This window comes from Anas acuta, chromosome 14 (genome assembly GCF_963932015.1).
Source record: "Anas acuta chromosome 14, bAnaAcu1.1, whole genome shotgun sequence".
NCBI lineage: Eukaryota > Metazoa > Chordata > Aves > Anseriformes > Anatidae > Anas > Anas acuta.
Window position 1 is genome coordinate 11,076,286 of NC_088992.1, and position 22,258 is coordinate 11,098,543.

At 54.3% G+C, this 22,258-nt stretch overlaps 1 protein-coding gene across 2 annotated transcripts in view; it reads right to left on the minus strand.

The window, feature by feature from the left end:
* STK10 (serine/threonine kinase 10) overlaps positions 1–22,258 on the minus strand; it is a 47,316-nt gene that overhangs the window by 13,319 nt on the left and 11,739 nt on the right. The window contains exons 2-8 of one of the 2 annotated variants that reach the window (XM_068698242.1): positions 21,840–22,004; positions 7,536–7,584; positions 5,623–5,772; positions 3,824–3,896; positions 2,894–3,088; positions 1,688–1,769; positions 411–545 (exon numbers count right to left, since the gene is read on the minus strand). In XM_068698242.1, coding sequence (XP_068554343.1) covers positions 411–545; positions 1,688–1,769; positions 2,894–3,088; positions 3,824–3,896; positions 5,623–5,772; positions 7,536–7,584; positions 21,840–22,004 — 849 coding nt within the window. Of the gene's footprint in view, positions 1–410; positions 546–1,687; positions 1,770–2,893; positions 3,089–3,823; positions 3,897–5,622; positions 5,773–7,535; positions 7,585–7,892; positions 8,015–21,839; positions 22,005–22,258 lie in introns of those variants that run through there. The other variant, XM_068698243.1, reaches the window with a different exon arrangement.

The window sequence follows — 22,258 nt, forward strand, 5'->3', positions numbered from 1 at the left end:
CTCACCGGCCACCCCAAGCCCCGTGCAGACAGCACTGCCTGGCAGGAGGGGTGGAGGAGAAAGGCAGCTTGGTGAAAACCCAGGCTCTCCATCCTTCGCACGTAACCCAGCCTTGCCCACAGCAGCAGCTCTGGGCACACCCCTCCTGCGAGCAGGCAGCCGGGCCGCCCGCCAGCACCATTGTTTCCCTGTGCCCTTGGCAGCCACCGAAGCACGGCCGCTCCCTGGCCAAGAAACTGCTTTCCCATCCACCAGAGGGGCCCGACAAAGCAGCAGCCTTCTCCCATGGGTGTCTGGGGGATGTAGCCACGAAGCATCCTTTGGGAGCCAGGCTGGGGGCTTTTTCCCTTGCTGCAGCCCCACTCTGTGGGGGGCAAAGCCTGGCGCAGGGCTGGCAGGGCAGCGCTCACCGAGGCGGACTCTGAGGAGTCGTCGTCCTCTGCTTCATCCCGGCTGTCCTCGATCTCTTCCATCACCTCGGCCTTCGCCTCGGCCACCAGCTCGCGCAGGGCTCGGTTGCTGGTCACCTTGCTCACGAAGGGATGCTGAAAAGCCAAGCACAAAACGCCGGTGTGAAGCAGACAACAAACAGAGCGACGGCGAGGATCACTCCTTGCTTTTAAACAACTGCACAGACCTAAGGACCTGGATCTCACCGGCATCACGAGGCTTAACCCCCTAAATGGATTTACAGCTTTGTACGAGAGAGGAAATGATGCTGAGGTTAAGTGTCAGCTCTGCAAACATGTTCAAAGCACGATGCTCTGCAAAGCTGCTTTAACATCTCCCCCCGAAATGCACCAGCTGCATTTAAACAAGGGGCTCTCGCTGCAGAGGCAATGCCCTCCCCTGCCACGGGCAGGCTGAGCCCCGATGCAGGTCCGAGCCCACGGGGCATCGCTGGGGCAGAGCAGGGCAGCAGTGGGAAGCCTGCACGCAAACACAGGGCGGGGGAAGATTTAATTGAAATTGGGCTCAGATTGCTCAGCAAACAGTGGCATGTTTGTGCTGAGCTTCGGCGAGAGGCTGGGGAGTCCCTGTGGTTTCCAGAGCGCACTGTGCGCCTCCTCCTGTTGAGCTGGGTAAAGATGCGCCCACCCGTGACCAGCGGAGCTGCTCCTCTCCCACCCACCTCCACAAAGCCCCCTGTGTGTGTGGGGACAGAGCCCCCAGCACACACCAAGCTGAGCACCTGCAATTTGGTTGGGATGTGCAGCATGGGAAGGACGCAGCAAACACACCCATGATGCAGACAGAGCACTTGCAATCAGTGCCAAAAAAAAGCATCTTGTGGGGTTTCGTTGTTGTTTTGGAAGGGGACTGGAGGAAAAGGCTTGGATTAAAATTTGGTATAATCAGATATAAAGCAAGCTGACTGCCACATGGGCATTTTTAGGAAATGGGAGCCACATCTACTCCAGCTGGCATCAATAGGAGCTCTGCAATTTGCTCCAATGGGAAAAACATCACCGCTCCATCTGGAGCATTTTAGTGGCTAAGTACTATGAACTTTCTGAAAATGAGCAAATTTATCTTCAGCCAGTCTAGGGCCATGAACGCTTTTTTTTATTTTAAGTTAAAAAAAAAAATAGTAGAAGAAGAAAAGAATAAGGATGTACAAACACAGGGACCCACAAAGACACAGGTACCAGTGCAGACCCACCCCGGGGCCGGTGCAGCTCCCTACCTCCAGCAGCTGGGCTGCGCTGGGCCGGGTCTCCGGGTTCTTGTCCAGCGCCGTCTTCAGGAAGTCTCTGAACTCCAGGGACCTTCAAACACAGTCATTGCAAGAAGCTCAGAAGAGGGAAATGTCTCAAATGCCCCAGGGTCTGCTCAGTCTCGTGTAGGTTTTGTTCCTGTTTGACCACGATCCCCATTTCGCTCCCAGCATGGGAAGTGCAGTGCTCAATTATTCTGATTATTTGTAAGAGAATCATCAATCTGGTCAAGCAAGGAATTAGATTTTCCTTTACCCATTATGGCAACAAGACACAGCAGGACTGAGCACTGGCCACTGTGCCCACAGTCAGGGCAGAGAGATTGGGAGAGGGCACCAATACTTGGCTTCTCAGGTGGAGTTTGGGGACAAGGATGCTCCAGGACCCACTCCCTCAGCCCCAGTGGGGTGGGATGGCCATGAAAGATGAGAAACCCCATAGGAGGGCACCACCAGCTTGCAGAGAGCAGCTCCCAGACACAGGGTGCGTCTGAGATCCAGTTCTGGCTTCTGAGCAGCCCCAGAGGAAGCACTCCTACGTGGAGCAGAGGGCTCGATGCTCTAGGACTCCTGCCTGCCACCTGAACCCTGGAACTGTGCTTGTGGCCCCACTGCTCTCCCAGCAACTTGCTGCAGGCTATCATGCAGCAGGTTTAGTCACAATAGGAAATCAAATGAATAGGTTGGATTTTTATTATTATTATTATTTTGGATTGTTTTTAAATACAGAAGAGGGTTTCCAGACTCCAGGAAAAGAATTCTGGAGTTCTTGGCCACCTCCAGGTTTAGAGGAAAATTTGCCTTTCATGTAAGAATGGGACATTTTGAAACTAATGAGAAAATCCCTCCTGCTTCATCCAGCAGGGCTACCGGGGCTTCCTCCATGCTGCCCTAGCACTTTCAGCATGGTCACAGCCCTGCAGCGCCTGCTCCATCACACCCCACACCGAGCAGCTTCCCTCAAACAGCAACACCCAGAGCCCCTAGCACACAGCTGGACCCCAAACCCTACACTAAGCTCCCAAATTAAACAGCACAGTGATAAAGGATAATTTTTTCTCTCTTGAAATACTGCACAAGCTGGAGGAAGTGTGCTCCAGGCTTTGCGCACTGCAGTGTGCATCACAAATCCCAGGGTGCCCCTTCCAGGAGCTGCCAGGCAGGGCCCCCCCTCACCATTTGGAAGGGCAGCTGAGCGTGGGAGGGTCGGACTTGGCAATCTTCAGCAGGACTCGCATGGGGTTGAGCTCATGATGGGGCGGCTCGATCTGGGCCATTTCGATCAGCGTAATTCCCAGGGACCAGATGTCCGCTTTGTAGTCGTACGGCGTGTCCTTCATCGTCTCGCACATCACCACCTCCGGGGCCATCCTGCAAGGGGCACAGCAAAGAGCAGGGATGATGCCACAGCTGCTGCCATGCACACGAGCCTCTCAGCAGAGATTGAAAGTGCTTGAAATCTGCAGCATTGCACAAAAAAAAAATGTTCTTTCCTCCTAGCTCTGGGTTTAGGAAGTAGCAGCATCTTTTCTAAAGGTCATGGTCCAACCTCCTCCCTCTTCTGCAGACCGGCCGAGACAGCCAGAGCAGCCCGTGAAAACCTTCAGGCCATTGACATCTGGCACGGATGTTGCTTCAGACAATAAATTAATACTCGCCGACCCCGTTCCTTCAGCGAGTCGGGTGATTTAGAGGTTGCATTTCTGGAGCGAGGCGTCGTGCTCATGTGCTTGGAGCTGCTTCAAAGCACACTCCACCACCCAGGCAGAGGGGAGCAGCCAGAGCACACACGCGAGCACATGTGCGTCCCTCGCTCCTCCGAGCCTGGAGCACGGCAGCACCTCGGGGCACTGATGCTGTGCAGCGCTCCCATGCCACCGATGCTCCTCACGGCTCCCTTCAGGCAAAGGAAAACCTTCCACATGCCAACGCTGGCCCAGGTTCCTTGCTAAAAAATCCTCCCGCCCATGCTTGGTAAAGGCAATACGGACAAACACGTCCCAGACATCACCAGCTCCACGTTTCTGAGTGTGCCTGATTTCCAGAAGTGAAGCCATCACACGGCTCCTCACGAACACGGCATTGCTTACCCATCAGGTCACTCACCAGTAAGGGGTCCCGATGAAGGAGTCTCGCTTCTGCAAGGTTTTCATGTTTTTGGCAGACACTCCAAAGTCAGCTGCAAAGAGCAGTAACATTAGATGCTGTAGGAAAACTGAAAGGCCCTTCTGAATTAGCACACTTGGCTGAAATGCAGATTTAAAAGCAAACACACATTTAAAGAAAGAACATGATACAACGTGCTGTTTCCTCTAAGCTGAGCATCAGAAATTCAATTTGCTTTTGGGTACGCAGCCACGAGAGACCTCTCCCTCCCATGCACGATACGACAAGGCCATAACAAGCCACCCCTGCTGTAACCCAAACCCTACGTATTTACGGGGAAGTTGAGACCTTTTCCACAAACAAAAGCAGCTCCATGACAAATTTCTCTCGGCACTACTATTTCATAGCAAAAAGTCTCATTTTACACCCGAAAAACCAAAGCACAGTTATAGTCTTTGCCTCCCCTTCAACCCTGTACTGTGTGACGCCGTTCCCTGGCTCTGTCCTCCTACAGACAGCTGCTGAAGCCAACCCAACCCATTAAGATCTAAGGAGGGTACCAAGCCCAACCCATGTTGGTTTTCTCTCCACAACAGCCCTGGTGACCTTCAGAGGAGCTGCTGTCCATCCACACCCTGGGCCCAGGGCTTCCCTGACTGTGGGTCCCTGTTGACTCAACCCAGCAGAGCATTTCATATGGCAGAGCACAGACCATGGTTGCAGGAAGGTCTCCATCATCCCAGGAGGGCTGTTCTTGGGTTCCTGCTGTACAGGCCACCCCTGGGTCTCCATCGTCACCCACAGCCACATCCCATGAACACCCACAGCTGCTTTCACCCCCTTGGCAGGTTCTAAAAGGGATTCGCACCTTTCTGACCATATCCCAAAGGCAAAGCTGCCTTCTCACCCCCCAGCAGCTTGCTGGACACGAGCTGAGCTCAGACCTGTAGCGAGCTGGCAAGGCCACCCTTTGGCACAACTCGCCCTGTCACCACCAGACCTGCTCTGGAGATAAGACGAATTCTTCCAGCTCCTGGCCCTGCCAACTGGCACCCTTCACAGGATGCTCGGCAGGCCAAAACACATAAAAATCAAGTTCAAAACGTGATTAAACAAATTCATGAAAGAAAAAGCCCATCAAGACCGGGGTTGGGGGGTGTTTCCTCTCTCCCGTGGTTTAGCGCAGAGCCCCTGCACCACGGCGCTGCACTCAGCTGCGTTTGGGGACATTCACCACAGCGATTTCCTGATGCCAGCACGTGGGGTACACGTGGGCTGGGACCCCCAAAGAGGGAGACACCGATGGCCCCTTTCCCATCTGCTCTCCCATCAGCCTATCTGTGGGGCAGCGTGTTTGAGAGCTGACCCCGACTGCCTGCTCGGGACCAGGCAGCAGAGCTTCCACTCCTCCCGACCATTTCCTTCCCAACTGCCTTTAACCCCCGCCGGGTTACAGAAAGCACCATCACATTTCTATTTGCAGCAGCTATTAAGAGAGCTCCCCAGCTGAGCACAGCCTGATGGTGGATTCAGCCCCCCACGTAACAAAAAGTTTTCCCTCATCCATTCCTGCCCAAGCTCAGCAGACAAGAGGCAGGGCTGTGAAACCCATACACAGCCCCAGCCCTGCAGAGAGCATCCCTCAATCCCAGCCACATCTGGCCACAGCCAAACACTGAAATATGGCATGCACAGCAGCCTTCCATGCCTGTCATCACCTTGGCATGAAATGCCCCAAAAACAGCACCATCCCCAATAGCAGCTCGCCAAGTGAGTGCCCACGCTGCCCCTGCGCTCACCCAGCTTGATGTCCCCATCCTGGGTGAGGAGCACGTTGCCCGCCTTCAGGTCCCGGTGGATGATCTTCTTGCTGTGGAGGTAGTGGAGGGCTTCCAGCATCTGGCGGCAAATCACTTGGATCTGGGGCTCGGTCAGGCCCCGGTCCAGCTCTGTTGGGAGAGGCAGGGGGGTTAAATGGGACGGGGAGCTGAGCCCACCTGGGCTCCACCTGAGCAGCAGCGGGGCATGGGCTAGCCAGCAGACCATTTAAAAACTGCTGTCCGTGTGTCAAAGCAGCGGGAGACCAATGCAAATCAGCTCATTAGGGTAATTTATTCTCAAAGCCAGCGCTGGCAGCTTGGAGCTCCCAGGCCAAGCCGCCCGGTCCAGGAGCAGCGGACGGTGGGGACGGGAGGCAAGCAAGCCCATGGGGGGCTGCAGCATGGTGGGGTCCCAACACGTTTGGGGACACATCCCCCCCTGTGTCCCTCACTGTTTCTGGAGCTCATGGGGACACACAACCACTGGCACAAATGTCCTGCTGAGCTCTGCCCGGCCACCTTCACCACCTGAGGCCACTTTCCAAAGCAACAGCTCCGCCACCCAGCAAACCTCCAGATGGTGAGCATCGGCCAAGCCTTCCCCCCTCCCTCTGCGAGCCCTTGGCAGGGCACGGACACCCTGTCTGGTGGCCAAATGTGCCGCAGAGTGTGCCAAAACCAGAACAAGCCTCAGCTGACTCCAGCCACCTGAGCTGGGGTGGGGGCTGATGGATGGGCCCAGCAGGTGGGTAACCTGGAAACTCAGTTAATGCAGCCCCCAGCTCGTGCTGCCCCTCTCCTGGGAGGTGACGGCACTCACCCAGGCCCAGCTCACAGCTCCCCAAGCGCCCTTCTCCCACCCCACCTCCCAGGTCCTCCAGGAACTGATTGCCATGGCTCCAGGAAAGTGCCGAGGGGGTTTTGGTGTCCCACGGGACAGGGCACCCTGCTCAGGTTTTCCAGGGAGCATTTCTTCCTCCAGCACTTCAGCACAGGCACTTTTACTTGCAGTGATCTGAACCCATCGTTAAGAAGTTCCCTAAATGAGGCACACGTTGTAGGGGCTGGATCAAAAACAATAAATTTGGGTCCAGCTTCAGTTTTCTTGGAAATAGAGAGAAATTGAAGCCTTAGGAAACATCTGAGGCCTGAAAGGGAATAACCCCTGGAGACACGGCTCTGGCCCAGGGGCTTTGCACAAGTGGGAGCCAGGAGCTGTGCTGCCCTCCAGGAGGGAACGTCACCTCCCCGTCACCTCCCCGTCACCTCCCCGTGTCCCCACGGCCTGGGGGTGGCTTTGGGGCGCACCCACCCGCTCCCAGTCCCAGCGGTTCTACGTGGAAGGGAGGAGTTAAAAACTGGAAGATTCCTGGAATTACTGCAAACTGCAGTTTGTTTGGATGCTTGGGCTGTTTCCCCAGATGACCGATACCATACGGAGCAGGCAGCAAGGGGATCCTGAGGGAATCACCACCACGGGTGCCCAGATTCAGAGCTTCAGCCCCATTGCCCTCCCCAGGGAGCTGTGGGAACAGGATCCCGAGCACCCTCAAGCCAATAAATATTAAAAACCTCCTTCCCCCTTCAGTCAGACTCTCCTTTCTCCCGCATGCTTTACGATCTGCTGATCCCAGCAGCATTTAAATCACAAAAGGACATCAAAAATAGCTCAGGAAACACCCAGGGGATGCCACACCTTGTGCTCCAGGTAAGAAAATATGCAAACTCATGGGAGAGAAACAGTAGCTGGAGAGGCTGAGCTGTCTGCTGCCTTCAGGTTAAACCTGGGAGCACGCCCAAAGCTGGGTGCTCGTGGGGATCACCCCGAGCACGGAGCGGGACCCGGGCACGGGGCTGGGAGCAGCAGGGACGGCACGGAGCACGGCACTCACCCAGCATGGTGGCATCCACCGCCCCTCCCGGGCAAAACTCGATCATGATCTGGGAAAACAAAGACAGAGGAATTACAGTCAGGGCTGGGTGTCACCAGCAAAAACCCGCGGGGTAGGGACGAGGAAACGAAAGTGTTCATTTTGCCACTTCCCCGCGTGGCAAAGCTGCCCCTTCACACCGCGCAGACCTCAACGCCTTCCTCGTGCCTCCCCGGGGGCACATCCCCGGCACCAGCCATCACCCCAGCCCCGGAGCCTGACCCTACACAGCACCCAGCTGGGAGAGGCTGCCCGCAGCACCCCGGGGAGCCGAGCACCCCGCAGCCCCAGCGGCACCGCCTGGCCTCGCTGCCCTACCTGGAGGCCCATCCGGAGCAGCCGCCCCCAGCTCCGCTCTCCGCGTTTGTTTACATCTTTTTTGATAGCATTTTGGAGCGAGGGCTGCTCCAGAGACGCGTGTTGGCCTTGCCAACAGGATGAGATAGCTGTCATAGCTGGGAGCTGACGTGGCGAGGAGCAATCAGGCAGGATTTTGCTCGGTGAATAAGAGATGGGGAGGGCTGCTTGGGTCTGCTTTTTGTTTTTTTGTTGCTTTCCCCTCCCATTACTCAGTAGTTCATTGCTCTCTTGACTCTGAGCAATTTGAGGGAAAAATATGTCAATAAAGAGGTCGAGTACATTGGCCGGATTGTTGCTGTTTGTCTCCCAGGGACACGAGCGGAGCCCTGCCAGTCTCCCATGTTCGCCTGCCTGTCCCCACTTTTTCCCCGGCTACCAGCACCTTCAAGAGACCACGGCATGAAGCACTCAAGAGCATCAGCTCTTTGCAGGCACCTTTAGGCACTCAGGATGCAGGTCCCAGGGGTCTGAGTCCCTTGGTGTGAGGCTCAGGACACGGCCCTATGTGGGGTGCATCCCCCCAGCCCTCACATCACCAGTGCACAGGCTTGCCAACAGCACACACCCATGTCCCCTGCCTCTGTGCAATTCGGCTGGATCCTTCCTCGGGGACAGCTCGGTGCTGACCCCAGATGGGGTTGCTCAGATAAGCAAAGGAAACAATTCAAAGAGCCCGGGGTTAAGAGGGACAAGAGACACTTCACAGCCTAATGCCCCGACAAGCTGTTCTGTTCCTCATGGCAGCGACTCGGGGCGACATACCGGAGAGGTGAAATGCCAGAGGTCGCCGTGAGGACGAGGACTGAACGCAGCAAAGGAGATGTTTACCAGCACGGCTCCCTGAGCCGAAACTGCCCTTCGAGGGGAGGTCACGAAACTCAGCCCTGCTCCATCCGAGCTCTGCACCAGTGGCTGGGGGAGGAGGTCCGAGCTCCCTCTTTCCCATGGCCTCATCCTGCTGCAACGGGCGAGCCACAGCCCGGCCCTTCATCCCACAGTTCCTACACGTGGACACGGGAAATGTATTTTCCTGACAGGGACTGTGGTGGAAGACTTTGTTCTGGAGAAGGGGCAGCAGCAGGATCCGGCACTCCCTGCTGGGATGCAGCACACCTCCAGGGGTGCCACGAGAATCGGCCCCGGTCCAGAAGTGAGAGGGGAGGTGATGCCGAGAGGGGAGCTGCAGGCAGGTTGGGCAGCGTTGCACAAGCACTGGTGGAGGAAGCAGAGAAGAACAACCAGAGGCCAGGAGCGGGGAAGCGTTTGGAGCAGCTGGGGGAACAGGCAGATGGAGAGAAGCAACTGGGAATAGGTTGAAGCTATTTGAAAACCAGGAGAACAAATCTGCACTGACTCAGAGCTGAGCACAAGTCTGGCAGGGAGGAAGCCAGCAGAGCCCTCACGGTAACAGGCGATGTTGTTACCGCACTTTTTCCAGCTTGAGTTTGTACCTCGCATCAGCACGTCACCAGCAAGGGCGAGAACTGCCTCCTGCCACTGCCTGTGTGCTGGGGTCCCCACCCAAACGCAGCACAGACCTGGTCCCCTGTAAGTGCAAGCATCACCTCTCTGCACTGCCTGTCTGGCCTAAAACCTGCCCATGCAAATTATCCTGCCTCATCTCTGAGCCACAGCTGCAGCTTTACTCATCCCGCGGAAGCGATCCCTTCCTGCTCCTCGGGAATCACCTGCCTGAGGGGCAGTCCCTCGGTTCAAGCAGCAGCCTCCCTGAGTTCAACCAGTAGAGGAGACCTGAGGAGAAGCTCTTCCACACTACCAGGCTCAGCTCTTCAATATCAGCAGCCCCAAAATTTAAGGCAACCCAGTCCAAACCAGCTGCTAACGCAGCACCCAGGTGACTCGGGTACTTGCAAATGCTCATAGCTCTTTGTGCGTCCCAGCTAATCCTTGGCACTTCCCAAATCTCTCTTTCTGCAGATCCTCCAGCTTGTACCTTTACTTATTTTGGGGGAAACAGGGTGCAGACAGCTCGGTGACAGCCCAGCAGGGTGGGTGCTGGGGTCTCCTGCCCCAAGGCACAGGTGCCAGCACAGTGGGAGGGGGGCTCTGGGCACGGAGGCTGAGCTTCTCCGTGGGGAAGTGCTGAGCACGCCAGGCCCCGCTCTGGATCCGCGTGGGCTGCATTTCATCTCTGTTGAGCTTCGTTCTGGTTCGCAGTCTGGCGATGAGAATATTAGGGAAATCAGTACCTCTGAAACAGCATGAGTTTGTGCAGGCACAGCGGGCTGCAAGCCAGGCACTGGGAATATGGAAAATATGGGAAATTTAAAAATATGCATTTTCAACAAGGGCAGAGATGCCAAAGAATAATTACGGGTGTGGCCAGATAGTCTGAACATCCAAAAAAACCTAACGGGCTCGTTTCAGCCCAGAAATCCTGATTTAAATAAATCCAGCTCCTAATCCTATAGTTCACACACACAAACCTTTAGGAGCAGGGCCGGTTCAAAAGCAGCTTTACCTTCGAACCAGGTAGGGGCACAGGTATCAGCAGCACACAGCCTTCTCCGCATGCAGGCTGGGGGCTGCAGAGGTGCTTGCCCTGCTGGGAAAAGGCAGGGGAGCAGTCAGGGGGGACCTGACACCCCAGGGTAGGCACCTCGCTGCTCGGGCTGCAATGGGGAACAAGCACAAGGTAAAAAAGAGCTGTTGGCAAGAGCCTGTGCAATGAAGAGATGGACCTGAGGGCTGGGGCTATGCGTTAATGCTTCACTTAGGGCTTTTTTTGTGCTCCTTGATTCATGGGCAGACTACACCTTTTTTTATATGCCTCCAAGGCACGGCTGGATCAGCCCTCCCTAGTGGCAGTGCTGATCTTGGTGCTGCCCTTTGCCTCTCAGCCCCGTGCTCAGCTGCCCTCAGCCTTCTCCCCACGATGGGTGAGACGCGGGGACAGGGCTTGCTGCAGAGCCCCAGCACCACCACACAGCACACGCCTGGCCCCAAACGTGCTCCTGCAGTCCTGTGAGCCACAGATTGGAGGCCCGTGGGGTCTCAGCCCTGGTGCAGACACCCTAAAAGCAGCTCCTTCCAACTAACGGGAGCTGGGTGTGCAGCCCCATGGCCAAGGAGCTGGCCGAGAGGGGCTGAGCGCCAGCTGCGGGGTCTCCAGCGAGCAGCCTGGGGCAAACATCCTGTTTGTAATGATTTCCTCCATGCAAGAAATCCAGGGACTTCCTCAGCCCGCCCGCTGCACCCGCTCCGGAGGGGAAGCAGCAGCAGCAGCAGCTCTCCCCCCTGCCTCCGCACCAAATTTATAGGTGAAAATAACACCCCAGAAAGTGCATTTATAAGCCCAAAGGCGGTTGCAACCACATATCACAGGCATGTGCAGATATTATTCATCGTTAGCGCCTGCCACTGAAGAAAAACAACGCCCGGCTGCCTTTCCACACAGCCAGAGCCCAGCTCTGAGAGCACGGCCAAGAAACCCGCCCGGTGTGCAGCTCAGCGGGGACACACGAGCTGCACGTGCAGGAACAGATTTGGGCACCCAACGTGCAGACACAGGAAGGAGCCTGCCCTCCCGAACCCCTGTACCACAGCCTGAGCATTGGGTCCAGGGATCACGGTGTTCCCTAGAAGGATAAGCATGTGTGTGTTTGTATAAAAACACAATGCCTTAAATTTATTGCTCCTAAAGATGCAGGGGTTCACGGTGCACCTGAGCAAAGGGGCACTGAGTGTTTTGAACAAGCAAGATGGGACTTTGGAGGTCAAAACTGCAGATCCCACACTGTGGCAGGATGCTCCCTGCAGCCCTCTCCTGGGGTTAGGTGGCAGGGGGACAGCAGCCCGGAGAATAAACATGCTGGGGATGGATCAGAGCCCTTTGCAGCTTTGGATCAAAGTGCAAATGGCATCTCCTGCGGAGGCACTGCTGTCCCCGTGGGTAGGACAAGGAGCTGGCACGCTCCTCCCAGGACAGGCTCTGCCCTGGGTGTGTCTGAACTTTCTATGAGGAACTTTCTATGACATGACAAAGAGTGAGAAAAGTTTATCTCGAAGGGTATTTCGCCAAACACCGCGTGGTTGCCCGGGGTGGGACAGCTGATGTCCCTGAACTTTTACTGGGGTTTGCAGCTGAGGCCTGATTAAGAGGACACACCCTCAGCCAAGCTCCTTACTCATCTAATTGGCATGTCAGAGGGCAAAGGCCCATGAACTGTTCCCTCTGGAACAGTGGACTGGAGAAATGCCTCTTCTAGTCACAAAAAAAGGAAAAAAAAAAAAAAAAAAAGAATCAGCTGGGAAAGCTGGGGGCAGCTCATCTCTGGCAGCAGTGGCCCGTGGGCAGCCAGGCTTTTCCCCGCAGCACACCAGGCTGTGCAGGGAGGCCACCAGGTCCCGCTGGGATAGAGAACAGCACATTCACCCCCAATACACCAGGGGCTCTCGTTGTGGTGTGGCTTTTGCAGTTGCACATTGCTTTATTACTCCAGAGCACGGCAGCCACCTCCCTTCACACTGCGCCCCGTGCATCAGCAGGCACAGGAGGTTTTCCGTGTCCCCAGGATCCCTCTGCCCCCAGACCTATGCTGACACCGCTTAAAAACTGAACTACTTCAGCAATTTCCTCTGCAATCTGCAGGAAAGGGCTTCATTTGGTTTGTGTGGCTGGCTGCCTGCTGCTGGGGCAATGAGCAGCAGCATCCTGTGCCATGCGCTGCCACTCACATACTGTGGTGGCTCTGCCCTCCTGCACGGCCACCAGCTCTCCTGCCTTGTCCTGTTGCAGAAGGATCAGGTGAATAAGAAACATGCACATGGCAGAGTAAAATGCACTCTGTTTATAGACCAAGACACTAAAGCAAAATCCTTTTCAGGTTGCCACATTGCCAGTGATCGCGCCCTTTCCACCTTCCCTTTCTCCAGGTTGCCGAGCGGGCACAAGGCTCCCGCAGGGATGCTGTAGCTCATGGTCTTTTCCATCTCTGCTTTCTCAGGGTTTTCTTGTGTCTGCCCACCCTGCCCTGCCTGCTGGCAGGGATTGGCACGAGGACGGAGCCGACAGGCAGGGGTAACGGCACGCAGCAGACCTCGGCGCGGGCAGCGCCTTCCTGGCATCGCCCACCCGCTTCCAGGAAAAGCAGAAGAAAAGGCAAACAGCAGAGGGTGGGGGCAGAGTCGGAAGAAATCTTTCACATTCAGCAGAAACACAACAAAAGGGAAACAAAGAGAGAAAGAAAGAAAGAGCCTGAGCAAGTCAGAGGCCCCAGCTGCCTCCAGGCTCTCATGGCGCAGAGGAGCTGAGCAGCCTGGCATAAAGGAGGGGTGAGGAGGAGGGTGCAGAGCAGATAAGAGGGGTTACCACTGAGAGAACCCCAACACCCTCGGGCACTGCTCCCCTTCTTTCCTCCCATACACCCAGGTGAGGGACTCAGCTTCCATGCTCACGCAGGAGGTGTGGGGCTGCACAGCCCAGCTCAGCCCCACAACCACCCCCTGCTCGTGCTGGGTCCATCTGTCCTGGGAGGCATGGGTGGGAAGGAGGGAGCAAGACACCCCACGACACAGATTTCCACAAAGCTGCTTTTCAGCCTGCAGCAAGAGAGCAGACCCCTCTCCTCTGTGCGGGGACTGCCCCAAAAAGGGAAGTCCGTGACCTCCTCCTGCCGCAGGGTAGGCAGTCCCGAGCAGCACCACCTCGGGTAAAAACCGCAAGGCCTGTGCCACCGCCCGAGCTGAGGCAAAACGCTGCCTCGAGCAACTTGCCTCCGCAGCTGCAGAGCCTTTCCCCCCTTGCTGCCAGTCCCTGCAGCTATCCATGCAGCAGGACACAGGCTGGGGACGTGCACGGGGTCGGTCCCCCCCCCACAGAGCCCCCAGCCCTGCTCCGAGGGGCAGCCGGCCAAGGGCTGTGCTGGAACCGCAAAGGCTTCAGCCCCGAAACCCGGCACCGCCCTTCCGCCACCAGCAAGGGTGTCGCAGCCTCCGGCGCCTTCCTCCCCCTTCTCCAACCCTGCTCTGCACAGCAAACACGCGGCCGAGCCCTCATCCCACCCTGCTGCGCTTGGGGAGCCCACCTGGGGAGCACAGTGCCCCTCTGTGAGCCGCCCCAACCCACCAAAAACATTTCCTGGCCTCGGCGCAGGACAGAGCCTCCCTTCAGCACGGGGGTGACCGGCTTTCCCAGAGGCTCCCCGTGGAGCCAGCCCTGGCACCGTTTCACCCTTGACAAAGGATGACTCTCCTGGCGTTGGAGGTGCCGGGGCAGGGACAGGAGGGACGGAGGAAGCTGTCTAGACCTCCCCGTCTGTGATGAGGTTTGGGGAGCAGCAGCACGGCGGTCGCTCCCCGCATCGTGTGGGGCGCGGGCGAGACAGGCTCTTCCCCAGCCCCACGGGAATGGGGGGGAAGCAGAGGGCCCAGACGGTCCCCAGGGCTTTTGGTCTCGGCTCAGAGGCAGGGATGGAGCAATCCTGAAAAGCATCCTCCTGCAGCCCTCGGGGCTGTTTCCAGAAGAGCGGAAGGTTTCCTCCTCTGTTCCTTTGACAGTCATTCAGTGGGTTCTGAATTCCAGCTTCCTGAGACATTTTTTTATTATTTTTTTTTTTGATAACAAAGTCACCCAGGAGCTTGCTGCAGCTGGCATCCTACACTGCCTCTCAGCCCTATAACACACAGCATGGAAAATAAAGGACAGAGATACAACAGCTGGCCGCATTCTCAAACCCTGCTCATTTGAGAGGTCTCTGGCAGGGTCAGGAGCATCTGGATGGGGACCAAGATCTGCACAAAACACGTGGAAAGGACACCCCTGGTCCAGACACAATGGCTGCAGCAAATACAAGGTGGAGCAAGGAGAATACCGATGGATATTTGCCCCAAAGCCACCCAGGCAACTGAGAGATGTGGACCTCAGGAAGGCACAGCTGATCCCATCCCCTGGGCTGACTGGCTGAGCCCGTCCTCGTGGCCCCAGAGAAAGCTTAGGGTGACCGCACACCTCCTAGTGCTGAGAACAGAGCTCGAGCTGTGACCAAAACAAACCCCACAGGACAGAGCAGCTCTCCATCGATGGAGAGAACAAAGCGATATATTTAGGCACAGAAACCACATTTAGCCACGGTCAAAGGCCGTGTCCTTTGCTCTGTCTGGTTGACATCTGACCCAGGTTCTGGCGGTTAACTCTGAAGCTGTGCTGCTCTCACAGCCCCATGCTCGTCCCTTCCTTCTGCCCCTCCTGCCCAAGGCTTTTCACCCAGCGTGTGCCAAATGGCTGGAGGGAAGAGAGGAATGGAGCACAGCGGGGTTACCTGTGAGCCACCGCTCACCAGCCCCAGGCAAACGAGCACCCACAGAGCCCCAGCACCCGCTGAGCCCCCCTCAGCCCCAGCACCCGCTAGTTCTGCCATCGAACAATACAGAAACCCTCATTGCCACCACAGAGAACAAATGTCAACAGCTTGCCTGACACGGCAAGTATGCTGTAGGTGGAAGTGAAATAATTAGATCTCTGTAAGAGAGCGTTCCGAGCTTGCCAATTTTCCTTATAGACAAGGATACCATTCAGAGGCTTTAAATATAATAAACCTTTTTATTTCCCCTCTCTCCTTCTTCTGAACAAAATAACTTAGAGTAAAATATTAAAAATATTTGGAATAAAAAAGGTCTTTCTCCATAACCAGCGAGGGAAAGATGCAGGGCACAAGGAAACCCATGTCCCGGGGAATTTCGGAACAGCAACGCGTTATCGAGAGCAAAGCCAGGGAGCTCTGCATGCTCCTCTTGAAACACAGAGCTTCCTGGTGAACACAGGGAGACTGGGGGTGAATTCTTTCGCATCTAAATCACTCCAAGATGACCAAATATTTCCTTGAACTAATTCCCCCCGGCTGGCAGAAATATTGCTATTCCTACTGTAATTTTGGTGGAGCAAGTGAGAACCCTTTTAGGCTAACCACGTGGTTTTGACACTGCAAAGAGCATCCTTCCCCTTGCTAGAAACATGCAGAGCTTGCCTTTTTTTTTTTAAAACAAAACAAAACAAAACAAAAAAAAACAACTTTTGACAAAAAAAACAAACAACTCTCCCTTGCTATAGGAACCAGAGGCAATGGCTCTCTGCCCAGGCACAGGGGGTATGGGATCCCCCTTCTCTCACCAGGTTAATCAGTGTTTTGAGGCCACTCAGCTCACCAAGGGCATTTATCTCTCAACGGACAGCATAAAGCACAAAATTGTTTAAAATATAAATAGCTAAGAAGCAAACGTGCTTCTTCAGTGGGACGATGCAGTGATCTCAAGTGCCCCAAGGCCATGCCGTCACCCAAGACAGATGATGCCTTCCAGGAGGGCAGAGCTCACCGTGAGAGGTGGAGTTTGACCCGGGACAAGCCTCAGGAACAGCCAGCAGTGCCAGCACCGGGCTGCCTGTCCATGAGGACACCTCTCTCAAGGAGGGGCAAAGGACTTGACTTGTCAGGTTTTCCACTCTTGCCTGGCCTCTCCCTACGAGTAATTTTTCATTCAGCTCATCCCCAGAAGCTGCCTGGATCCATCGCAGAGGATGAGAATATCGCTACTTAACTGTTCCAGTGAGGGCTTTGAAGGCAATGGAAACCACCCCAGGCCATGAGGTCTGCGGAGTGACATCCCTCCCTCCCAGATGAAAACTTTCAGGCTATATCTGAAGGAATAAAAAAAGAAACCAACCTCTAAAACTGCAGCCTGTCACTCGTTCAAGGGCATAGCTGGGCTTCAAGGTACTGCCGGCTATACACAGGTAGCTCATAAATATTCATTTACATGCAAACGTAGTTCCTTAACATTTCCCTTGGTAAGCCAGCCCAGTGGGATTGTGGCTCATCGAGATTAATTTCTAAACAAAGTTTTAAAAAAGCTTTGAAAGCGAATTTGCCTATAGGCTTGTTGTCTGCCACTTTCTTTTCATAAATCTATGGCCTCATGGTTATAACCCCGGAGTGGGGTGCAGCACACAGGACTTATTCCCAGGTACCATTTACCTGCTGGGTAAATTTTAGGCAAATTCTTGTCTGTGCCCCAGCTCTCCCTTTTAATAACTGGGATAATGACACTTAGTCTCTTTTATAAAAAGGTTCTGCAGCATATATATGACAAGGGTATGTAATCACAAGGCATTATGAGAGCTTCAATAACCTTTTCTTGCAACGTTATCCTCTACAGAGGATGATACACAAAGGCTCCTTTTCTAGTTTGTGTTGTCATGTTGCTACCTGTAGCAGCGCTCTTGAACTCGGCTTTGCTATGGTAATTCGCCTGCTGCATAAATCATTTCTGGTGCTTGATCAGAATCGCTCCATGGCAATCCCTGCTCTAAGAGAAGGCCCCAGTTCTACCCAAGATTTCAGAGAACTGCCAGGAGCCCAAAAGCTTTGCTCACATTCACAAGATGGAGCAGAGATTTTGTCCCCACTGCCACGCAAGGTGCTGCCTGGCTTTACAGCAGCAAGGAGAACCGGAGAAAACATAGAGCTCCACTGCTTTAGAAAATGAAGCAAAAAACCTGGATAAGGGAGAGGCAGAGGTCAGCCTTCCTGCTTTGCAGGCGGGTGGCAGGGAGGGAGGATTTACCCCCAGACACCCACCTGCTGAGTCCCAGCCAAAGACACAGCTCAAGCAGCAACATCTGCACGCATCTTCTCCTTGCATATCCATCCCCTGCAGAAGTTACAGGGGCTGTTTTGCAGCCAAAACTGGCATGAATTTAAGTTTCTGTCGCTGGGGAAAAGGAGGAGGAGGAAGGGAAGCCTTGTTCTTGTAAGAGACTGGCTAGGTACTTAACAAAGCTCCCAGTTCTGGCATTGCTTTGTGTTTCTGCAGTGAGGTGCGACCCGGTGGGCACAGACACAGCGTCGTGGCTGTCGCGACGAGCACGACAGCAGAGCTGTGCTGCTCTCAAACACCACACAGGGTTTGGCTCTTGCAAACTGCAAGCGACTGTCCGAGCACTTTCGGGGAGGAAGCTCGGTACAATGCTTCAAGAGCGTGAGGCCAAGCAGGAAGGGCCAGCTTGGACTGCAAAGCTCCTGCCAAGTGAAACTGTACAGGCACACAAAGAGCTCTCGGAGCACACAGGGACTGACAGCTGAAGCCCAGAGCCCTGTTCTGCTATGGCAATCCCATGCTGGGGTCCTCTGCCTGCACCCAGCCTTGGCTCCGGCCACTCACCCTGCTTGACATTCCCGCAAGTTGTAATCGCCTCCTCTTGTTAATAAAAATCTTAAGGAGCCCGACAGAGTTATCAGCTTTTTTTGTTTGTTTGTTTTACAGAAAAAGTATTTCAACTTCAGAGAATTAAAAGCTGCGGATGCTTTACATAGCCCAGCAGTCTAGTGCATGGGATAATGAACATTTCTTTATGGTACAGGATTTTCAAGAATGCCCAAGTCTCCCGTCAACATCCATATCAAAGGGGTGGCAATCCAAAAAGTCCCCAGCTAAACAGGTCAGGGCCTGCCCACAGAAAATGCAAAATGCTTTTGTAAGGGAGGTACAAAGACTAGCTACAAAGCTGGTCTATCTGCAAGCTGTGCGAGTTGCATACCCACACAGCGGGCCAGCGAGAAGAAACTCTAAGCTGATTAAATTAACCATCCCCAAAACGCTCTGGCAAGGCAGGGTTACCTGCATGGTACAGTGATTTTTGCTTTGATCTCCAGGAAACATCTGTTTATTCAGAAGTCCATTTGCTATAGCAACCATGGTTTATAGAAAAGGAGTGGGGGGAAGAAAGAATTCCCTAGTGCTTCACTGGCAAAGCTGTACAGCCACGAGAGGAGTGGTGTTAAACACCTAGGGCCAGACGGCACTCTGAGTAATTCCTGCAGCACCCTGCAGACTCGGTGCTGGAGCATCTCCACAGGCTGTGCAGCAGGGATGCCGCTGTGGGTAGGGACACGAGGGTGTCCCAGGAGCAGAGATCTCCCGCGGGAGTGCCAGAACTCCTCAGTCCAAACGAGGCTCTCCTTCCCGTCTCTTATCGCTCCTCTGGCTGCAAGAGGAGGCACTCGGAAGCAGCAGAGATACCCAGAAGCAGATCAAAAGGCCCTCCCTTCCTCTGAGGTCCCAGTCTTTTTGTGTTTTGGAAAGAAAAAAAACAAAGAAACCCTAAGTCACAAGAGGGACACGGCACACAAGGTCTGCTGTTTTTCTTTCCCATGCACTAAATGCTATCAGCACAAACTCAGCACCATTGATTCCAAGAGTTCAAAACCCATAACTTAGTCCCATTCCTCAATTGCAAAATAGCTTTAAAAAGTTGCACGTATGCTGTGTGAGGGGTATTTGCCTTTGTGTTTCAAAGTCCTACATCTCCCTTCACAAAAAAAAAAAAATGTGGCACAGCCACAAGGGCTAAACCAGACTTTTTTTTTTTTTTTAATAGCTCAAGATTCTCAGCTTTCATTTGGTGCCCCTATTTCCAGCAGCTGGGATTTATGCAAAAGAACATCAAATGCCACAGGGCTTATAACAAAAATAAAAGAAAAATCATGAGAGCTCCCAACACTGCAGTTTTGCAAGCCTCAGTGGGCTGTTTTTAACCAGCACAAGGCTGCTTAGCCTCTGCCACAAGCAAAGAGCAGAAGATGGGGAAGGAATGGAACGAGACAGCAACCCCTGGCTGAGGGCACTGCATCTCTGCAAGGGATTTATATGCTAAGGAATTTCATGCTGCATGTTGTCACGTCACCAATTTTATTCTTGGGGACTCACTGGGGTCCTCCAAGCCCAGCCTGTGCTTCCCAGTGGGCTTCGGCTGTGTTTTGGGTGAGAACTGGGGCTCTCCTCCCTCAGCATGGTGTGGATCAGGTATGAAAGCCAGAGCAACTTGCTGCTTGCATTTCGGTGCTATGTACTTAAAGAAAGCTGCTCCAGGACACACCACTTCCCTTTGCACAGAGGACTTTTGCTCCATCAATATTGCACGTCCCCTCCTGGCTCCCCAGCGGGCACCCCGCCTCGCAGCGAGGAGCCCCTGCAGCAGCAGCCACTGAAGGCCAGGTGTCCTCTCACATTTTCCTTGTTACTTCAAGAGCCAGGGAACAGCCAACAGACTGATTTAGCAAGAGCACCTCTCAGCACCGTCAGCTGAGAGCGCTTGTGGCACAGACCAAGCCATAAATTATTCAGAGCCCAAGCGCTCCTCCTGCCATCCGGGAGGCAGGGCACATCTGCTGTGTGATGGCTCCTGCCCCTTCCTCGCTTTGAAAATCACTTTTCCATGCCAGGCAGCGAGCACAAGCAAACCAGAGAGCACGGCCCTGCTCGAGAAGTGTGCCCCCAGCCCGAGCCACAGGTCCACAAACCCACCTTGCAAACAGTCCCCTTGCAAATGGTGCAGGAAACAACTGGCCAAAAGGACAGCACAGGCAGAAATTGGGATGGGATGGGGGAGGCTAGACAAGGAAAGACAGAATTTATGTCCCCTGCAATGCCAGTGACCGAGAAGCAGAAGCCTTTGAGGGTCGGGACAACCTGGTAGTGACCAGAAGCCTTCCAGCAGGGTAACAGCCTGGCTTATTTACTTCCCTCAGAGACAGTAAAACACTAGAGCATTAATAAGAACAGCCTGAGCAATGAAATGCAAATGCCACTCAAATAATTAAATAAAGAGGACGATCCTCTCCCCAAAACAATGGACGGGGCTGTAACGCCTGCCCTCACGGGAGAGCCTCATACAGGAGGCTCTTGTTCCATTAGCTTCAAAGAGGCAGTTTAATTTTAGTAGGTCGGCGAGCATATGACATTACAAAGCACTTCTCAGACAAAAGCGGAGCAGAGGAGATCTGCAATCCATTTTCCCTTCAGGAAGGAAGGCAAAACTTCCTATTGCGGGGAGGAGGTGGAAGGGAAAGGGGAGGGGGCTGACATTTCAGCAAGGCCAGCGTGCAAAATTCAGGCAGACCGGGAGAAAGCAGGGAGGGAAGAAGCAATAGAGCACAGAGGAACATAAGGCAGCCCCATCTCTCACCCAAGCTCAGTATATATTTGCCTTTTTAATTTTGCCAGGATTTATTTTGCTGCAAGTTGCAATCTGTCCAAATCCCGAGTCCCCTCCTAGGAAAGATGTTTGCCTTCCACTTCCTTAGAACAGCACATATTTACTCTTGTGCTTTAATGTGCCCACGTCTCAGCATCACAACTGGCAGCCATCCAAATACCAAATCTCCCGACAACTTGCACTGCAAACGCAATTTAAGGGGATGTGCCCTTAAACTCTCCAACCCCCTGCACCTGTCCCATGGCAGCACGCAGAGAAGCACCTTTCACACCAGCCTTCCCCTGGTGCTGAGGAATTAACAGAAAAAGATGGGGTGAAAAAAAGTGTACCCGCTGGGCTTGGGGAAAATAATGCAGGAACCTGCTGTTCCTGCCCAGCATGACTAGCCCTTGCACCAGCCCGCGGGGTTGCATTTTGTGTCCCCAAACCTCCGCAGACAGGGGAATTGAGCTGCGACTTTCCCTTATGCATTACAGGTGCTGAGCCAGAAATAAGGCATGAATCAAACAGTGGGGCTACCCTCCCACCAAATCCTTCAAAACCGAGTGGCTGAGTGGGGAGGAAAGGCTCCCATCGGTGCTGCCTTTTCTACCCTCACAAGGTCCAAAAAGAGAAAATCGAACAGTTCTGGTTTTCAACTCAGAGTGAAGATCTCTTGAACTTCCCTGGGCTATTTATAACCAGCTCAAGTTAGAACATAGTTTGCCTATCAAAGAAAGCGGGGAAAATCCAGGCCCTGTTCACGCAGCGAGCAGAGCACGGCCTGTGAGTCATTTCTAGCTCACTCCGAGGCTTCGGGCTGCTCCAGAGGTTCTGCTTCACCGTGCATGAGCCATTTCCTCCCTGCCAAGCGAGAAGTGTGCAGCCGTACAGGTCACACCCCGTGAGTCTCTTACCCAGAGCTTGCCATCCCAGTAAAACGCTCCCAGCAGCTTGACGATGTGCCGGTGATCGCAGGTCGCCAGTATTTCGATCTCCACCATGTAATCCTCCAGTTCATCCTCGCTCTTTGTTTCGATGACTTTGGCAGCCGCTAAGGCACCGGTTTCCTTATTCTTAGCCTGCAAGACAAAACCCGTATGAGTACAGAGGCAAGGAGAGCCAGAACACGCAGTACTTGCACAGTTCCTGCTCGGCCGATGCGTGCTCAGCACCATCCACAAGGCAAGCGCAGGAACCTTGCAGATGTCTCGCTGCTCCCTCAGCCTGCCCAAAGCTTTGGGAGGAGGACAAATGCTGTGCAGGGGCCAAAGCATCCTCCCTCCAGTCCCACTGCTTCCCATGAAAAGAAAGAGGCTTTTGGACAAAGAGTTTT